The 19,148-nt window shown below is 57.6% G+C and overlaps 2 protein-coding genes across 4 annotated transcripts; one reads left to right on the top strand and one right to left on the bottom strand.

Moving 5' to 3' along the window:
* Positions 1-2,214: 2,214 nt before the first annotated feature.
* Positions 2,215-3,372, bottom strand: TMEM256 (transmembrane protein 256). Its single transcript, XM_043475927.1, has 4 exons — positions 3,228-3,372; positions 2,887-2,918; positions 2,546-2,626; positions 2,215-2,442 (listed from the first exon to the last, which is right to left on the bottom strand). The coding sequence occupies exons 1-4, from the start codon at positions 3,310-3,312 to the stop codon at positions 2,299-2,301; spliced, it is 342 nt and encodes a 113-aa protein (XP_043331862.1). The 5' UTR covers positions 3,313-3,372; the 3' UTR covers positions 2,215-2,298.
* Positions 3,373-4,008: 636 nt separating this feature from the next.
* NLGN2 (neuroligin 2) lies at positions 4,009-19,136 on the top strand. Of its 3 annotated transcripts, none has more exons than XM_043475682.1 (8): positions 4,010-4,847; positions 7,280-7,981; positions 11,616-11,666; positions 13,723-13,872; positions 14,047-14,232; positions 14,345-14,537; positions 14,903-15,499; positions 16,232-19,136. In XM_043475682.1, exons 2-8 carry the CDS (start codon positions 7,525-7,527, stop codon positions 17,103-17,105), a joined length of 2,508 nt encoding a protein of 835 aa, XP_043331617.1. In that variant the 5' UTR covers positions 4,010-4,847; positions 7,280-7,524; the 3' UTR covers positions 17,106-19,136. The 3 variants fall into 3 exon arrangements, with proteins under 3 accessions (XP_043331625.1, XP_043331617.1, XP_043331633.1); XM_043475698.1 differs by having other exon boundaries at positions 4,012-4,847; positions 7,849-7,981; XM_043475690.1 differs by lacking the exon at positions 11,616-11,666 and having other exon boundaries at positions 4,009-4,847.
* Positions 19,137-19,148: the final 12 nt, after the last annotated feature.

The following is a 19,148-nucleotide window of genomic DNA, read 5'->3' as shown; positions in this document are numbered from 1 at the left end:
AGAGATAAATTCTGGATTTGAAAGTATGGAGGGACTTCCCTGATGGTCCAGTTGCTAAGATTCTGCACTTCCAATGCAGAGGGCCTGGGTTCTTTCATCTCTGCTTGGGGAACTAGATCCCATATGCCACAACTAAGACCTGGCGCAGCCAAATAAATAAAAGTATGCAGGTTGTAATTAAAGCTATAGGGCCAAATGAAATTACCTAGAAACTATCTCACTCAGCTGAATGGTCTGCACTTTTCTGAATGCACACCTTCACAAAAATTAAGTATGCATTGCCAGTATACTATACAGATATCCATGTTGATAAAATATACACAAAAATAGACATTTTAAAAGGTGAAATGAAAATATGTATACATTTACATGAGTTCTCTTTTAATTAAAATTTGGTTAAATCAGGTAGACAAGAATCTGGTAAAGCAGCCATAGAGAGACAAGACCAGGAGAGTGGTGTCACAGAAGAAATAGGATGTGTTTGAGCACAGTATGGCCAACTGTGTCAAATGCTGCAGAGGATGAGGGAGATGAGACTGAAAATCATCCACTGGGTCTGGCAACCAAGAGAACATAGTGATTCATGGGCTTTTTCCCAGGAATGGGGAAGAGGTGGGATAGAAGACTGACCAGAGGGTTGTGAAGTAAACTTGAGGCCAGATCTCTCTCCCTGAGCTCCCCAGTTACCTGCCTGGTATCTCCACTCAGATGTCTCCCAGTCATTTCAGAAGCAACAGTGTCCAAAACTGACCTCCTTCAATCTGTCCCTTCCTTAAGTGTTTCTTATCTGAGTAACAGCACCTCCACCTAACCAGGTGCATAAACCAGAAATCTCCCTCTCTTTCATCTTCTAAATTGGACCATTTTCACCACTTCTTTCCCCCTCAGCCAAGCCACCGTCACCATCTCACAGCTGGACCTCCAGTGGCTTCTGGGCTGGTCTCTGTTGTCATCCTCGCTGTCCTCTGATTGGTTCTCCAAATCTTTTAAACATATAAATCAGGTTCTGGCACTCTCTCACTTTAAACCTTTCAATGATTTACTGTCGCGCTGCAAATAAATTCTGAGTGCTTCACCACTACTGCCTGCAAGGCCTGCACTGGCCATGGGAGACCCTCTAATCACTACATGTCAGCCAAGCTGCTTTTGCTCTTTCTCCACTCTGCTCAATTCTCTCCAGCCTCAAGGATTTCAAACTGCTCCTGAAATGGAGTACCTGCTTACCAGGTACTCTTTCTGCCAAAAACCACACTTCCCCACCACTCTGTGCATGGTTGATTCCAGCCTTAAGGGCCCCTGCTCTGTGAGGCCTTCCTAACTCAAGGGACACACCCTTCCCTGCCCATTGTTCTGGCCTCCCTATTCTTTTCCTTCAAGCACAGAGCACATCTCATAGTGATAATTTGTGTTCAGTTGTTGAAGGTCTGTTTCCAGTACCAGATGAAAACCCCACAAGGGAAAGACAGTATCTGTCTTGTCCAACCATTTGGTTCAATTTCCTTATAACATTTGTCTGACACATGACCCAACACTTGATGAACACTTTAATAAAAATTAGCCCCCTAAATACTATCCAGTTCTCTGCCGTGGGTGCTACTCCGGCCTGCCTGGCCACCTTTTCTCACACCTTTTCTGCCTAAGAAACTCAGCCCACACTGAGGACTCAGGTGGCCCCATGCCCCTCCCTTCCCATCTCCTTCTCTTTGTTCCCTGTGTTTCAGCCACACAACAGAGTTCTTTTAAGAATCATCTCAAGCACTGTGAAGCATTTTCTGACTCCCAACACATGATGTTTGGTCTCAGCTTTGAACCCCGAAGTATTTTGTAAGTAATCACACACCTCCCATCCCACCTTGCCTTAACCTTGACTTCTACAGTAAGTGGGTGCCCCAGAAAACCACTACCCTACCAAAATCTAGTCTTAATGCTAGTAAGCATCAGTACCACAAGATAAGCTTGTTAGAATACAGATTCCCAGGCCCTGAAGAGGGCTTTGGTAAGAATCTGCGTTAGTTCAAGCGTTCCTTATGACTCTAATGCCCACCAGTTTAAGAACCTGTTAACTTATAACAATTTAACCTGAAGTGAACAGTGACTCTCCACCCAAACCCAAGCCTCGCTGATTCGGTCTTAAGAAAGAGAAGGAGTTCAAAGGTTTGACAATTTTTGCCCTTTCTCTTTTAGGAGGTTAGATGAACAAAAACTCCAAAGTTCTTTATTTGCCTTTCTCTTTTAATTCCTTTCCTGCTCCAATTCTTAAAAAAAAAAAAAGTACCCAGAAATTAAACACAAGAAAGCTCAAAGAGCCAAGGCAAGCCAGCCCAAGAGTAGCAGGCTCCCTCCCACAGGAGCCAAATTCTGGAAGCTGGGGTCTCCACTCAGAGCCTGGTAGTAAAAGGTGGTGCAGAATAAGGTAGTTCCAGAAGCTAGCAGTAACCCAGCCTGAAGGAGACACAAGGCAGAATTCAGGCCAGTAAGAACCTGGCGAGTTAGAGGGAATGGGTGGGGCTTGGTAAGGGTTAGGGGTGGGGATGGGGGGAATTACCCAGAGGGGCTTTCTGCACAGGGGTACCGCTAACAGAGCCAGGCTGTGTAAGAAGTGGTGTTTGTTGGACTTTTCAAAGAGCTGTAAGAAAAAAAGAAATGGGGGTACTTCCTAAGCAACGCAAGACACCAGAGGCTGGGGCGGAGACACAGTGGACAGGAACGTCCAACTCGATCTCTCAAGCCCCAGCTTGCCCCTCTCTGAGGCACCCAGGCCTCAGACTTGCATTCCTTGCCACTCCAAAGATCCGCGTTCGGTCCCTCCCCTCCTTCTCTCAGGGACCCCTGACTTTGCGCCCTCCGAGGCCTCAAAGTCTAGGAGCCCCAGCACGTTTACTTCACCTCCTTCCCGTAGGCATCCGGAAACTGGGCTCCTGTGGAAAGGAGAAGCAAAGGTTACCAGTCCTAGCGCCAACCCAGACAGTCCCCACTCCAGTGGTGGTGGTGGACCCAGGTGGACGCCGACGAGAAAGGGAGCCCCCAGGAGGCTTCTGATTGGTGGAAACACGCACGGGCAGGTCTGGGAACCCAGTGGACCCTGCTGAGAGGTTTTTTAAAAGGTTCAGGGTTCCGTGGGCAGTCTGGTCGATGGGAGGGCCGACATTTCCTTTAGACTCTGCCTCTGCACCAGGTCCTAAAGATCTCCCCCAGCACAATCCCAGTTCCATCCCCAGCCCCCTGACCGTGCGCCCCGTAGGAGGCCAAGCCTAAGGCCCCAGCTCCGGACAAGGCACCCAGGCGGCGGAAAGCAGCCCCGAGACCGGCCATGACTGTCGACGGTCACGCGCCAAACGAACACCGCCCGGGCCCCCCAAGAAGCCAGCCAATCCCGATTTCCCATGCAAATAAGGTCTACGGGTGCCCAATCCGGGCCGTGTTCATTTTAGCGTCCAGGTCCTCACCCGGGTACTTGGACCTTTGTAAAACCTCTGTTGAGTGGCGAAGACGTCTGGCGGGCGGAGAAACCAGAACCAATTAAAAGCGAAGGAGCTGAGCAGTGTAGGCGGGGTTGTGAGGGGCGGGACTAGAGGATTTGCGTCACAGATTGGCCCACTTTCTAAGTTGATAGCCTCTCCTAACACCTTCTCCACCCCCCGCAACTACCGGTCAATTTCCGAAGATCCCGGTCCCTAGGCAAAGTTCCGCCCCTTTCCCCACAAGCTCCTCCTCTTCAGCTTTAAACCAGATCCACTCCCCAAAAGAGGCGGGCCCAAGGATAACGAAACCCCACCCATCAGCGTTAGACCACGCCCACTACCAAAGCCCCTCCTCTGGACCAGAAGGCCCCGCCTTCTTCGTGTGATGCCCCGCCCCTTAGAGTTCACCGCCCCGCCCCCCCCGCCCCCCAACTAACAGCCAGAAGCCGAGGCTGGGAGATCACGGGGCGGGGGGATGTCTCCACCCTGCCCTGGCCTGCTTCGTCCATCCGTCGGTCTGTCCACTCCCGCCCCCTTCCACCTTCTCCAGTCCCCCCCACACTCTGGAGGGCGGGCGGGCAGGCGGGTGCTAGCAAGGGGTGTGCGCCGCTCTCTCGGCAGGGGGCGGGGGAGGCGGCCGCGCGGTGACGCGCGGGGCTGCTGCGGCTGCTCCGCCGGCGGATCATCACTCTCGGGCTGGGATGGACGCGGGGCGGGAGGGCCCTGGCGCGCGGGGCCAGGAGTCCGGGCCTCCCGGCTGCTGAGCGTTCCCCGAAGCCTCTCTCTTACCCCCAATTTCCCTCCTAGGATCCGCGCCGACCCCCGCCCCGGGGCTCCAGACTCGGCTCCCGCCCTCCTCCGACTCCCCGGACATCCCCCTCCCGCCCGCCCTCGGGATCGACTAGATCCCTCCCCCTCCCTGAGGATTCCGGCTGGATCCCTGCCCCTGCACCGCGGATCCTGCGCTCCCGGGCTTCGGGCCCCTGGGGATTGCCGTGGACTCCTTTTCCCGCACCCGATCCCGTAGGATCCTCCGCCTGTACCGCCTTCTAGCCCCTCGAAGCCAGCCCACGGTGCCAGTGGATCCCCAATTCAGTCCTGTCCCGTTGCTCCCTCCTCCCTTCGCCGTCCCCACTGCGGGGTTCCCTGTTCTTGGGCTCCTCCTGACCCCATCCCCTACCTCTCCTTTCCCCGGGGATCGACTGGATCCCGGCCCCGCCCCCCGGGGCTGGGGCGAACCCCCTCCCCCGCCGGGTGAGGCGCTGCGGGCGGGGGCTGGGCCTGCGGGGCCGCGGGGGCTCACAGGCCGCCGCCCCCCTCCCGAAGCCCGTCCGCCCCCTACTCGGAGCCCTGGATGGAGGCACCACGGCCCCAGGGCTGAGCCAGGTAGGAGCTAAGCCGGGCCGGGTGGAGGGGGCTGCGTGGCGGTCCACTGGGGTCTCCCTTCTCCCCCTCTCTCTCCCTGCGCCTCATTTCCCCCAGCCTTCTCTGTCTGCGTGTCTCCGCCTAGGGATGCTCTCGCCGTGTCTCTGCGTCTCGGTCTCTTTGTCTCTGCCTCTCTCCAGCCCATGAATGATCCTTTGAATGGGCCCACAGACCCCGTGTGTTCCCATCTCCCCCTCCCCCTCCTTCTCCCCTTCCCGGCCAAGCCATTTTCCCCACTGCAGGAAGAAGGGGGGGCCTGCGGCCTGAGCCCCCGTCCCTCAACTCTCCCCGGCTGGGGGAGTCAGGCCTGGGCAGGAATGGAGCGAGCAAGGCAGAGGGATGCGGGGGGTGGGGGGGGGTAAGAGGTGGCAGACAGAGATGGGGAGAGCAGGGAAGAGAAAATGGGGGAGACAGAGCTAGGGAAAGAGAGAGAGAAATAGAAGGGGCTTGAGGGAGAAATTTGGGAAAGGAATTTGAAGGAGAGAGAAAGATGAGAAACACCAAAAGGGAGGTGTAGAAGATAGAGACGAAAAAAGGGGCGAGAGACTGAAGGCAAGAGCTGGAGCAAGCTGGAAGAGGCCTCGGAAAGATGCTCTGAGGGAGCGCTATGGAGAGGAGCTGGGGGGAGGGCTCCAGTGGGAGGGAGGAAGGCAGAGAGGCTGGCAGGGAGGAGGCCAGGGGCCCAAAGTACCTTAAAGGAGGAGGGGGCAGTCAGAGGCAGACCTTGTTCATGGGAGGGGGAGGGGGCAGCAAAGCCATGAAGCAGAGCCTAGCCTGGCACAGGCAGAGGAGAACCTGGGAAGCCAGTTCCAAGCCCCCTCCAGGTGTCGGGGGAACAGGAGCTTGAGAGGACCTGAAGAAAGGGAGGGCATGACTGGGTGTGTGTGGTAAGGATTCCCGTGTCCTCATCTCTGGAATACATTGACACCTGCAGAGAGCCACCCGCGGGCTGGCGCCTGGCTCTGAAAACCCCGCGTCAGCAAACAGCTCTGGCGGCTGGGGGGGGACGGGGGGGGGGGCTTGCTAAGATGACCTGGGTGTCTGCCCCTTTAGTCCGATCTGTTCCCTTGTCCTGCCCCTGCTGCCCTGAGCACCCAGGCATCAGGGCAGCAACTGTGGGGAGCTAGCAAGGGGAAGGGGAGGTGAAGAGCTGGAAGGGGATGCAAAGAAGCCATGGTTTGCCCCTAGAGCAAAACGGTTTGCCCCTATGGGTCAAAATGCCAGGCGTGGAGGAAGAGGTGTCTGGGGTTCAAGGCTGTTCAAGACTGTGGAAGGGTAACTGTTGATGGGTGCATCTGATTGCCCTCAAACCCACCCCAGCACCCCTTCTCTCCAGCCAGAGGCCTGGTCACTAGGGCTCGGTTCTGACTGGCCAACAAGGGGCAAGAGGTGGTTCTTTTAGGGTTCTCTGCCTCCAGTCTCCAGCTCCCCCCAACATATATACTTCTTCCTCTATGCTAAGACTGGGGGAAACTCCAGCATTCTGACTGATGCTTCTGCTCTCCTCTTCATGCCCTGAATGGACCCCATAACCCATCCAGCCCCTTCCCCTCTTCCTCCAGACCCCTCCCCCTCCGGGGTTAAAGCTGCAGCCCGTTGCCGAGGTAACATTGCGGGGCAGCATCCCGTCGCCCAGCAACCGGCTGCAGGATCACGCATCTGTCCCCAGATTTGCCCCTCCAGCATCTCCTCCCTGTCTAGACCCTGCCTCAAGACACCTTAACTTCTGAGGAGAGAAATGGAGAGGGCCTGGAGTAGAGGGGTCTCCTGCACTACACAGACCCTTCAAAAGAATGAGATGTTGAAGGAAAGGGAAAGTGCTGGGGTTGCGCAGTCCCAAGAAAGGCCCAAGTCTGGCCTGGGGTGGGGGGTTCAGTGCCATGAAATTACAGCTCGGGAGTAATTAACACATATAAACAAACCCGCCACTTCCTGCTAATTAATGACTTGGTATTTTTATTTTCTCTTCCTTGTCTATCTCATCCCTCCCAGGGAGGTGAGAACTGGGACTCCTGAGTCCCCAGAGGAGAGCCTGCCTGGGAGGGATTTACCCCTCCTGGAAGGGGGCGTGTTGGGTGGTCTGGGGAGCTGGCCCTCCTTCCCCTCTGGCTATCCTAGACATTTAACACATCTTGACCTCACCTCAGCTTCAGACTTTTCTACATGGGTCCCTGCAGAGAGAGGGGAGGGGGGTGGTTGGGGTTGGGGGAGATGCCAAAGGGGCAGGGGGATGGAAGGAGGGGGGCAATTTGGTCTGAATTCCGAGTCACTAACCACCTGTCTCTTCTGTTTCCCCATTCCCATCTGTCTGCCCCATCCAATTTCCCTTCCCTTCTTGCACCTCTCCTCTGTCTTTTTCTGTCTGTCCGTCTGTCCATCCCTCCTCCCCGCAGGTCGGGCCTGCCTTTGCCTTCTCCCACTTCTTTCCCCTTCCCCACCCCTCGCCCCCTCCATGGAGAGGAACAGACCCCTTCTCTGTCCAGTCTAACCCAGGTCCCTGCCCAACCCCCTCCTCCCTCCTTTCCCCCGCCCCCTCCTCCCTCCTGGGGCGAGGGGGGCCTCCCTCCCTCTCCCCCCCCTTCTCTCTCTCTCCGAGGGGGGGGGGTCCCGGGGAGGGAGGGGGGGTCCCCCGATCAGCATGTGGCTCCTGGCGCTGTGTCTGGTGGGGCTGGCGGGGGCTCAACGGGGGGGAGGGGGTCCCGGCGGCGGCGCCCCGGGCGGCCCGGGCCTGGGTCTCGGCAGCCTCGGGGAGGAGCGCTTCCCAGTGGTGAACACGGCCTACGGGCGAGTGCGCGGCGTGCGGCGCGAGCTCAACAACGAGATCCTGGGCCCGGTCGTGCAGTTCCTGGGCGTGCCCTACGCCACGCCCCCCCTGGGCGCCCGCCGCTTTCAGCCGCCCGAGGCCCCCGCCTCGTGGCCCGGCGTGCGCAACGCCACGACCCTGCCGCCCGCCTGCCCGCAGAACCTGCACGGGGCGCTGCCGGCCATCATGCTGCCCGTGTGGTTCACCGACAACCTGGAGGCGGCCGCCACCTATGTACAGAACCAGAGCGAGGACTGCCTGTACCTCAACCTCTACGTGCCCACCGAGGACGGTAAGGGCGCGGGCACCGGGCCGGGCCCCCGGTGGACACAGCCCACAAACGTCCACGTAGACCCTCTGGCGCCAGCGCGCCCCGGGGAGGGAGCTGGGCCTTCGCGGGGGGCCATGAGGGGCGGTGCATCCCCGCGGGCTCCCAGGATGGTAGGGTCCCTGCTAGGCAGTCCAGAAGCTCTTTGTGCGCCTAGAAAGCCCATGGCGAGAGCTGCAGGCACTGAGCTGGGCCTACCCACACCCTCCCCACGGAAGCACACCCAGAGGGGACACGGGGGCGGGGGGCAGGGGGCGGCGATCAGGTCGCAGAGGCATCCATCTCTGCCAGGACAGCCACTCCAGCTCTGCCCTGACTCCTGCCCCCCAGGCCTGGGCTTGTCCCCAGCAAGTACCCACTTTACCTAGACCTCCACTGAGGACAGCAAAGACTCCTTCTCCCCAGGCCGGCATGGGCAGAGGTCCTGTCACATGCAGGGCCCCTCACCTGAGGTGAATGCGTCTTCCCCAGGAGGCTCTGTCCCCTGATTGCTGTGCACTTCCAAAGGATCAGGGAATCTCCTTGCCAAGGGCCCCTCCACTCAGCACTGCCCACCCATCCCCAGTAGAACACCTTCCCCAGGGCTCTGAGCTGGCTGTTCTTGAATGAACTCTCCAGTTCACTAGCTGCTGGTAGTCCCCAGGACACTCCCCCAGACAGTTCCCTGCCAGCCAACCTTCAGCACACCAAGACCATCCAGAGTGTCAACACTTTCCAGCAGCCCACAGCAGAGAGCAACTGGCAGGCCTGCAGCCACCCCACAGACCATGCTCACAAACACGTTATCTAACACCCTATTTACTGCTCCAAAACACCCCGACACCCACAAAAAATATCCACTCCCATAAAGTCCCCCCACAGGCCATCTTCCAACGAGTGTAAAAATAGGTTTGGTACCCAGGAACCCCACTGTACACCCAAAACTCCCACATCATGAACTCAGGTCCCTCTACAGACCAGGCAGTTTAACTATTCATCACTCAGGGCATGTATCCAACCGACGAGCACACTAACCTTGTGCTCTGTGCTCAGTTGCTCAGTTGTGTCCGACTCTTCGCGACCCCTTGGACTGTAGCCCACCAGGTGCCTCTGTCCATGGGATTTTCCAGGCAAGAAGACTGGAGTGAGTCGCCATTTCCTCCTCCGGGGTATCTTCCCGACCCAGGGATTGATCTCGTGTCTCCTGGTTTCCTGCATTGGCAGGCGAATTCTTTACCACTGAGCCACCTGGGAAGCCCAGCCTTGTGCTCTAGCATCCCACATATCAAAATTCCCAGAACCTTCACACAGCACCCAGGCCAACACTTCTCTGGAGTTGCGCGCCCTGTCACCCACATAGACCTGTGCTCCCCAGGATCCCTAGGTGTATAGATCCTGTGGCCTTGTAACACTCACACACGGACCATCACCACACTAACCCTGCACCTGCACCATGTGCTTCAACTGGTCACTCACACCACAGTCCCCTGCGTTCTCAACACCTCTCAGACACTGCTTACCCCAACTCCTGCCTCGAGGTCATCAGTTTCATACTTCAGGCTGTGACAACACAGGTGACAGTCTTGCACCCTACTCACAGGTCAGGTACTCCAATGCCTTGCTTCCTGAAACCAGAGGACCTGCCAGTCACAGAACACTCATACACCTCAACGCTGTCACTACCCCTCCCCATATGAGCCACACCTCCAAGCAACCCATACACACATTGCACAGAAGTTTCTACCCCCATGCTGTTCAGATTCCAGCCGCTCTAATAGACTATTTACTCCAATACACTCCAGACATCCTCCCTAATTCCCCAGGACCCTCAGCATGAGAACTGTCCACTCCAGCTTCCCCTGCCTTCTCATGGACCACCTACCCCAGTGCCCTGCTACTAGTGAATCATTCACCCCCGTGCCTCCAACAGACCGCCCATCACAATGCTCTCCACTTGTGGGCTCTCCACCCACATCTTCATGTAGAAAGCTGTCCCCTGTCCCCTGACCAACGCCCTGCTCAGTGGGCTATTGTCTCATCACCCCTTATGTGAAACATCTACCCAGCACTTCTCACCGAGTTACTGTCCACCCCAACACCTCCACACAAATTGCCCACCCTGCCCCCATACCACCCAAGCCCACACCTTCTGTATTTTTAACCATCGCTTATTGCAGACCTGCTTGGGGCCTGACACATTCAGGTGATCTCACTAAATCTTCACACCAGCTCGGGGAGGAAGAGGTTGACTCAGGCACACACACACACACCCGCACACTTAATATTCTCACGCGCACACATGCCCTGCTGACTTCATCCCCATCCCCAGCCTGTCAGAGAAAAACAGGCCCTGATCCTAATGGGTCCTCTTGGGGCCGTCATCACCAGTTGCGGGGAGCCTTTTCAGAGGCTGACTTTGGCCTTACTACCCGTCCCTCCCCATGCTGATCCCCATGCTGCTGAGGAGAAATCGACCAACCTGGGGGAACCCCTCAGACCTCTGGGTTCCAGCTCTCCCTTGACTGATCCCCCAGTCTTCAAGAAGCCTAGAGCCAAACTCTGAGCCCAGTCTGGGGCCTTTCCTCCCCTGGGGACACATTTTGTGCCTCCCAGCACCTCCTGGCACCCTATGTGTCAGGCTGGCTCAGGGCAGTGTGTTTCCTAGTCCCTATTTGTGCATCGAATCCCCCATTCGGGAGGGGGGCTTTTGGCGTTAGAGCAAGGGTTGGTGGGGGAGGGGGTCTGGTGCCCCTGGTGGGAAGTTTACCATCTGGGGGGAGGATGAGGTTGGGGGGTCAGAGGGAAGTGGTGGAGTGGAGGGCAAGACCTGATGACCCCTTTCCCTGCTCGCCCCACACTGGGGACATGGGGTGAGAAGTCAGGCCCGTCTGTGCGGATGGAAGTGAAATGCTGGCTGGTGAGAGGCTGGGAAGGTGGGCAGGCAGCGCTCACTGACCTCCCCTCCCTGCCTGCCAGTGGAAAGCTGAGGGCTTTCAGGGGCCGTGAGCTGTGGGTTCGGGCTGCCCCAATTCCATACTACCCTCTGCCCTCCAGATTGGTCCAGAGAGAGGCAAAGTCCTTTCTGCTGCAACCCCTCCTGTCTACAGCCTGGGGGAGCAGGCAGGTGCTTGGCTGGTCCTGAATAGGGCCTGCCTGAGTGGTGGCCACCCCCCTTTGGGGGGAGCACAGCTGGCCTTGGGCTCCCAGGCTCCTGGGTTGGTTTCCCCTCCCCTCCCACCCACCCCCACCTCTAACACTGTTTCATTTCCAGCAATTAGCAAACACTTGGACAAGCCAAATCCTTTCCAGCCAAGTCAATATGTCTTAAGACAGGCCTCAGCCCACTCAGGCACCCCACCCCCCCGCAAAACCAGCCTTTTCTTTGGGGCATGACTTTTTCCGGGGAGGGGAACAAAATTTGGGTTGTAGAAACGTTTTTCTCTTTTCTTGGTTTCTTTTTCTTGCAAAAAAATTTTGCTTTTTTTGGCTTATTTTTTCTGCCCCTCACCCTCCCCTTTTCTGCTTTCTCTCCTCCCCTCCCCATCCACCACCTCCCCCCGACTCCCATCTTTCCCCACAAAATTGTCCTTTTTTCTCTGTTTTGTGTTCCCGGTCTTAGGTCCGCTCACAAAAAAACGTGACGAGGCGACGCTCAATCCGCCAGACACAGGTAGATTTAAAAATCCCGCTGCTGCATGTGGTTGCTGATAAGAGGACGTTCTCGGCCCTGCCCCTAACTAAATGCCCCCACAGCCCTCAAGGCCCCTCAGTCGTTCTCCTAACTAAAAACGAAAAAGAAAAGAAAAATTTGTAATAATTGGAAAAAAGAATTATGAAAACTTCAAAGGAAATTTGAACAATGTTGGACCCACTAGAAAACTGGCAAGAAAAGCTTAAACATGGCGAAAATAAAGTGAAAAAAGAAATTGGAATGTCAGAAAAAAAAAAAAAGAAACCAAAGAATTGGATAAAATGTTTAGTTTGACAGAAATTCGGACTGTTTAGAAACTTGTGAAATGTAACATTTGAAAAGACAATTTAAATTTGGAACAAAACACCATTTAAAAAAAAATTTCAAGTTGGCAAATTGATGACACAATTGAAACATCAGAAACCTGCTACGATTTAAAAAAAAAAAAAAGCCTGTCCGATGCAGAAACACACATTTGAAGCAATTAAAGAATTTGGAAATTTTTGAAAACAGGGCCCAATATCTTGAAGTTTCACCACAAAATTTTGAAAAAGTGCAAAAAACTTTTTTCTTTTTTCCTTTTTTTCCAAAAACGGATCTTTTTGGTTTTTTGGTTTTTGTTTTTCTTTTCTTGTTGAATCTGCCCCAGAGCTTCTTGCTTTTTGGTTGTTGTTTTTTTTTTCTTTCTTCTTTCTTGATCCTGTTTTTTGTTGTTGGTTTTGAATTCTTGTTGCCCCAGCCCCCCTTCCTGCTCCTTCCCTTTCCAACTCCCCCTCCCCCCACACTGGGAGTGGAGGTGCTGGGTGGGGAGGAAGGGGACGGACTGAGGACATTTAGGACAGGACCTCGGAGGGAAGGAGACCAGCCTGAACCTGGAAGGCCACTGGAGGTTCAGGAATTGAGGGAAGAACAGGATTGGGGGAGGGCACTGCCCACCTAGGAGCTTCTGGCCAAAGTCAGGTGGAAGGAGGTGGCAGAGAAGGTCCGAAGAGATCCAGGGTGGAGGGGAGTCTCTTAGTGACCTGTTGGTTGACCTTCTGCCAGGAGAGAAGTTTCCAGTGGGATGAGGGAGACAGGCAGAGGTGCTAGGGACCAGCTGTGGAGGCCCAGGCTTGGCTCTTGCTTGCTGATTGCCTAGGCTGGTCAGAGATGGCAGGTGTCAAGAGAGAGGAGGGCCTGGAGGTATTGTGGCTGCATCTGGAGGAGCTGCAGGGGCGGGGACTCTGACAAGCCCTCTCAGACTCCCACCCTCTTCTGGAATTAGTTACCCTCCAGTCCAGTCTGGAGTGCCCCAAGGGCCTACTCCATATGGCAGTGCTCATGGGATCCTTTGGGGACAGGGCAAGAGAGGGGTCCAGAACTTAGGGCTCAGGCCGGTTTCGGGGGCCCAGACTAGTGAGCTGCACCCTGGCTTCATTAAGTAGGCTCTTTCCCACCCTGCCTCCTCCTGCCACAGTAATTAGGCTGGGGGTTGCCATGGTAACTTGGGAGGTGACCTAGAAAGGAATTAGGGCGGGGAGGAGACCAAGCCCCCAGGGACCCTAGGGCCTGGCACCCCCTCACCCACAGACCAGGCTACCATGTGGAGCTGAGGCCCAAGGCCTGAGTCTGAAGAAATGCCAGGACCCTCCCAGCATCTCTAGCTCTAGCGCCAGCCTTGGGAGCTCACGCTTCCTAGGAGCAGGAAGGAGATTTGCTGTGTGTGTGGGGGAGAGGTCCCCCCAGATCCAGCAGGTGCCTTGAGGAGGGCCACCCCCCACCCCTGCCTCTGTTAGGCTTCTTGGAAGCTCTGCCAGGCATTTGGAGAAGTGCTGTGGGGCAGGCCGGCAGGAGGTGGGGAGGGAACTTCTGCCAGGGCTAGCTGGGGAGGGAGGGAGGGGAATCCGGTCTTGCCCCCCAGGGATGGGAGTGACATGTCCCCTGAGCTCCCAGCTGGAACTCAGCAGGCCTGGGAGCTGGGAGGTGCTGCTTCTGGTCTGACTGTGTCCTTGTCCCCCACCCCCTTGCCCATCCCCCCCACCCCCTCCCCACACAGATATCCGGGACTCCGGGAAGAAGCCAGTGATGCTGTTTCTGCACGGTGGCTCCTACATGGAGGGCACGGGGAACATGTTTGATGGCTCCGTCTTGGCCGCCTACGGCAATGTCATTGTAGCCACGCTCAACTACCGGCTTGGGGTGCTCGGTGAGGGTGGGCAGCCAACTCTAGGGGCTGGAGTCCTGGGAGGAGGGCCTGCCGGCAGGGTTACACTAAACCCAGCTGAAGCAGAATGGCTTCTGGGCTGGATTGAGTTGCCCAGAAAGACAGCAAGGGTGCCATGACACCCCCAGGAAGCCCCCTCTCTTCCTCTGCCCCCAGGTTTTCTCAGCACTGGGGACCAGGCTGCAAAAGGCAATTATGGGCTCCTAGACCAGATCCAGGCCCTGCGCTGGCTCAGTGAGAACATCGCCCACTTTGGGGGGGACCCCGAACGCATCACCATCTTTGGATCTGGGGCAGGAGCCTCCTGTGTCAACCTCCTGATCCTCTCCCACCACTCGGAAGGTACGAGCCACCTGCCCAGCCTGTCCCCTTCCCCAACCCCTGGCCCCACCAGGTGCCCCTTCTCCTCCCTCAGGCTGATACAGCCCAGCCTAAAACCTGCCTGTCCTGCCAGGGCTGTTCCAGAAGGCCATTGCCCAGAGCGGCACTGCCATTTCTAGCTGGTCTGTCAACTACCAACCACTCAAATACACGCGACTGCTGGCTGCCAAGGTGGGCTGTGACCGGGAGGACAGCGCCGAGGCTGTGGAGTGTCTGCGCCGGAAACCCTCTCGGGAGCTGGTGGACCAGGACGTGCAGCCTGCCCGGTATGGGGCTGGGGGAGGGCTAAATCCAGGCCTCCATTGTCCTTGCTGGGTCCAAGGAGGTTGAGGGTGGAAGGTGCCTGAGGGCCACAGGCTGTCCATTTAGCCAGGGGAGGTGGGCTTCAGGCCCCTCCCATGGACCTACCTTCTCCCAGAAGCCTTTCCAAAGCAGAGGTGCCTAAACAGAGCCTGGGTGCACCAGACGCCAGGAAGTGCTTCAGGGAGGACTTCCCGAGAGGCCAGGTGCCCTGAAAGGGCTCTGAAGGTTTTAACTAGGGGAGAAGGGTCTTTGAGCAGAGGGCTGAGCAGGCTGTGGGTGGAGAGGAGGCCAGCCAACAGGTGATGTGACCTTGACCCCTTCTCCCCAGCTACCACATTGCCTTTGGGCCCGTGGTGGATGGTGACGTCGTCCCTGATGACCCTGAGATCCTCATGCAGCAGGGAGAATTCCTCAACTACGACATGCTCATTGGGGTCAACCAGGGAGAGGGCCTCAAGTTCGTGGAGGACTCAGCAGAAAGTGAGGATGGCGTGTCCGCCAGCGCCTTCGACTTCACGGTCTCCAACTTTGTGGACAACCTGTATGGCTACCCAGAGGGCAAGGACGTGCTACGGGAGACCATCAAGTTCATGTACACGGACTGGGCTGACCGGGACAACGGCGAGATGCGGCGCAAGACCCTGCTGGCGCTCTTTACCGACCACCAGTGGGTGGCACCGGCTGTGGCCACCGCCAAGCTGCACGCTGACTACCAGTCCCCCGTCTACTTTTACACCTTCTACCACCACTGCCAGGCTGAGGGCCGGCCCGAGTGGGCGGACGCAGCGCACGGGGATGAGCTACCTTATGTCTTTGGTGTGCCCATGGTGGGCGCCACTGACCTCTTCCCCTGCAACTTCTCCAAGAATGACGTCATGCTCAGCGCCGTGGTCATGACCTACTGGACCAACTTCGCCAAGACTGGGTGAGGGCCAGAGGGGCTGGGTGGGGCACCCCTGCAGGTCAGGGCACACACACACCGTCCATCCTCAGCCCCTTCTCTCCCTCTTCGTCACACGGCCATCATTCCTCCTTCAAGGCGCTCTCATCTTCTCGACTCAGACACCTGCCGGACAGCTCCTCTGTGTGTGTTGGAGGTTCAGAAATGTTGGACCGAGAGGTCCTTTCCGGCGGGTGGGCTCACTTGATGGCTTTGGCTCTGTGTCTGTCTTTGCGTACACCACTCTCTTTCTCCTCTGAGTGCTCACGTCTGTGTTTCTGAGTATATGTATAAGAGTTTGTATCTCTCTCTCTCTATTGCTGTCTCTAGCTCTCTCTCCTGAAATCCATTGATATCTCTGCTCTCTTTGATCTGCTTACTCTTTGCTTGCTGCTTCCCCCCACCCCCAGCTGCCTCTCATGGGCTTTTGTCTGTTTGTTTCCATATGTCTCTGTCTCATTCACTCTGCCTGTGTCACCGGCGGTCTGTCCGTCTGCCCTCTCTGTCCCTCTGGCGTCATCTATCCCTATTTTTCTCTGCCTATCTCCGTCTCTGGCAGTGTCTCTGTCTCTTCGTGTCTGTCTCTCTCTGCCTCTCTTCCTATCTCCCCAGCTCTCTGCATCTCTGCCCATCCCTCTCCCCCGTTGGTCCCACAGCCTCCCCACTTCTCATCAGGGCCTCACCCTCACTCCTTTCCCTGCCCACCTGTGTCCACAGCGACCCAAACCAGCCGGTGCCGCAGGACACCAAGTTCATCCACACCAAGCCCAACCGCTTCGAGGAGGTGGTGTGGAGCAAGTTCAACAGCAAAGAGAAGCAGTACCTGCACATCGGTCTGAAGCCGCGCGTGCGCGACAACTACCGCGCCAACAAGGTAGCCTTCTGGCTGGAGCTCGTGCCGCACCTGCACAATCTGCACACGGAGCTCTTCACCACCACCACGCGCCTGCCGCCCTACGCCACGCGCTGGCCGCCGCGCCCGCCCCCAGGCGCCCCGGGCACGCGCCGCCCGCCGCCCCCCGCCACCCTGCCGCCCGAGCCCGAGCCCGAGCCGGGCCCTCGGGCCTACGACCGCTTCCCCGGGGACTCCCGAGACTACTCCACGGAGCTCAGCGTCACCGTGGCCGTGGGTGCCTCGCTCCTCTTCCTCAACATCCTCGCCTTCGCCGCCCTCTACTACAAGCGGGACCGGCGGCAGGAGCTGCGGTGCCGGCGGCTCAGTCCCCCTGGCGGCTCGGGCTCTGGGGTGCCCGGCGGGGGCCCCTTGCTCCCGGCTGCCGGCCGCGAGCTGCCACCCGAGGAGGAGCTGGTGTCGCTTCAGCTGAAGCGGGGTGGGGGCGTTGGGGCGGACCCTGCAGAGGCCCTGCGCCCCGCCTGCCCGCCCGACTACACTCTGGCCCTGCGCCGGGCGCCGGACGACGTGCCTCTCTTGGCCCCCGGGGCCCTGACCCTGCTGCCCAGCGGCCTGGGGCCACCCCCTCCCCCGCCGCCCCCCTCCCTCCATCCCTTCGGGCCCTTCCCCCCGCCGCCCCCCACAGCTACCAGCCACAACAACACGCTCCCCCACCCCCACTCCACCACTCGGGTATAGTGGGCGGCTCGGGGAGGACCCCCTCCCCGGCCCTCCCGGATGCAACAGGCTTTTCTCGTGTGGAGCTGTCACACGTGGACGAGCATTAGGTGGACATGGGTTTTCTCACGGCGATGCGTCGCTCCCGAGCAGAGAGGCCCTTTCTCTTCTCCGGACCTGGGCCTTTGAACAACTGGGGGGGGGTGTTTTCTCCCCTCCGTTGGGACACCCACGTGGAGGTGTGCTTTCTCACGAGGGGGTGTGTTTTCCCATGTGCAGGGTGAGGTTTTTTTTGGCCGCCCTGGACACATGTTGGCTCCCTCAGAGAATTCCTGCGGGGATTTGTACCCCAGAATTCTGTTCCCTCATGCCTTCTCCCCCCTGCTCCTTCCTCCCACCCTCTGGAGACCCTGGAAGTGGTGTGTTCACAAACAGAGACCCCTGGCTGTCAGATGACACAGGGTGGTGCCCTGGAAAACCGAAGAAATAAATCACAGCCCCCCCTCCCGCCCCTCCCCGGCCCCCACTGCCTCCCACCCCTGGCGAAGCATGTGTATCCCCCCTTGGCACAAATGAGGTGAAGCAGGTCTTCCCAGGCAGGCCTCGCCTTCCACCATACACAGAGTCCCTGCCGTGGGGGGCAGGGAGGAGACCCTGCAATCTTGTGCTGCCTGGGACCGTGTCTTCCCGTGGGCCCAGGTCGCATTTCTGAGTGGAATCATGATTTTGCATGTGGATGTATGTTTTCCCATGCAGACAGCCCCTTTCGCTCCAGCATTTCCCTGAGTCTTCCCGACCTCAGGCCCAGCACTTCTCACACAGCAGGTGGGAACAGACTTCAGACTGATAGAAACTGAGGGGGATGGACAAGCCCTGGGGGGGGCCCTCTGCCCCTCCCTCTCTCCCTTCCCTGGAGATGCCAAGCTGGGGGGCGGAGGGTGAGTGTGGCACCTGCCACCCACAGAGGCCATGCATGGCTTGACCAAAGCCCTCACTGCAGTCTGAGGACAGCCTTTCCCTCAGGCCATTGCTCATCTGTGCCAAACCAGTGAGGTGGGTTTGAGGAGGGAATACCCCCAAAGTGTGGCAATGATCCCCCAGTCCTGGGCCCAGGCAAGTAAACATGTGGGCAGGTGGGATACAGGAGAGGGGGAGGTGGCAGCTAAAGGGGTCCCACCTGTGTCCCTCTTCTCACCATGTGTCATCCCTCCCTCTCGGCCTCTGTTCTCCCTCCCCGCATCGCTGTCCCCCTGGGAAGCCATCCCTTCCTGGTGTCCAACCAGCTCCTCCCCTCAGCTGCCCACCCCCTCCTTTGACCTTCTCCCACCCCTTGCTCCCCTGGGCTGAAGGAAAGGAACAGAGGAGAGCAGGGGAGAAGGGCTTCCCAGGACAGGTTGGGGAGAGAATGGGGTCAGCTGGACTGAGGAACAGATGGAGGGGGCAGTGGGGGACGGGGCTTGGGCAGACACCAGCAGGAAGAATTTGATTTTGAAAGGACGCGTGTAAGGTGACTGCCCAAAGAGAAAGGGTTTGGGCCTCTGGGGAAGAGGCGTGTTGGGAAGGGTTTCAAGGGGTGCCAGCGGAGAAGAGCAAATCCTTGCCTGCTGGCATTTCGTGGGTTCGTTAGTGCCAAATGTGAGTCAGGGGTGGAGTGCTGTCTTCCACTGACACCCAGATTCAGAATCCCTGGTCTTGGCTCCCCAGAACTTTGCCTCCTGACTGTCCCGTCTGCCCCCACCTTCACCCATGGAAACTTAGTTCTTCTCCCTCCCCTTCCCCTGCCTGGGCTGGCTCCTTTCCAAACAGTCATGCCCTCTAAATGCTAGGGACCTGGGCCCTGAACCCTGTAGACAGATGCCCCCCAAGTTGGGGCATGGGAGGGGGGGCTGGGGGACCCCATGATTCAGCCACGGACTCCAATGCCCAGCCCTTCTCCCCAGAACAATTCCCTGACAACCCCATGTCCCCACCCCAACCCTTTGCGGCTCTGTACACATTTTTAAACCTGGCAAAAGATGAAGAGAATATTGTAAATATAAAAGTTTAACTGTTGGTTTTGCCTGC

The sequence above is a fragment of the Cervus canadensis genome, chromosome 1 (assembly GCF_019320065.1).
Source record: "Cervus canadensis isolate Bull #8, Minnesota chromosome 1, ASM1932006v1, whole genome shotgun sequence".
NCBI classification, from domain to species: Eukaryota; Metazoa; Chordata; class Mammalia; order Artiodactyla; family Cervidae; genus Cervus; species Cervus canadensis.
The sequence above is the reverse complement of the archived record's forward strand: the minus strand, read 5'-3'. Positions and strand labels throughout refer to the sequence as shown.

What these genes read in the sequence shown, in the direction of transcription:
- TMEM256 (XM_043475927.1), bottom strand. Translation starts at nt 3,312, where the DNA reads ATGGCCGGTCTCGGGGCTGCTTTCCGCCGCCTGGGTGCCTTGTCCGGA. An exon ending in CGGATGCCTACGGGAAGGAG is followed by an intron (nt 2,627 to 2,886) that starts GTGAAGTAAACG and finishes TTTTTCTTACAG; the next exon opens with CTCTTTGAAAAGTCCAACAA. An exon ending in TGTGCAGAAAGCCCCTCTGG is followed by an intron (nt 2,443 to 2,545) that starts GTAATTCCCCCC and finishes TGTCTCCTTCAG; the next exon opens with GCTGGGTTACTGCTAGCTTC.
- NLGN2 (XM_043475682.1), top strand. Translation starts at nt 7,525, where the DNA reads ATGTGGCTCCTGGCGCTGTGTCTGGTGGGGCTGGCGGGGGCTCAACGG. An exon ending in GCTCAATCCGCCAGACACAG is followed by an intron (nt 11,667 to 13,722) that starts GTAGATTTAAAA and finishes CTCCCCACACAG; the next exon opens with ATATCCGGGACTCCGGGAAG. An exon ending in ACCAACTTCGCCAAGACTGG is followed by an intron (nt 15,500 to 16,231) that starts GTGAGGGCCAGA and finishes CTGTGTCCACAG; the next exon opens with CGACCCAAACCAGCCGGTGC.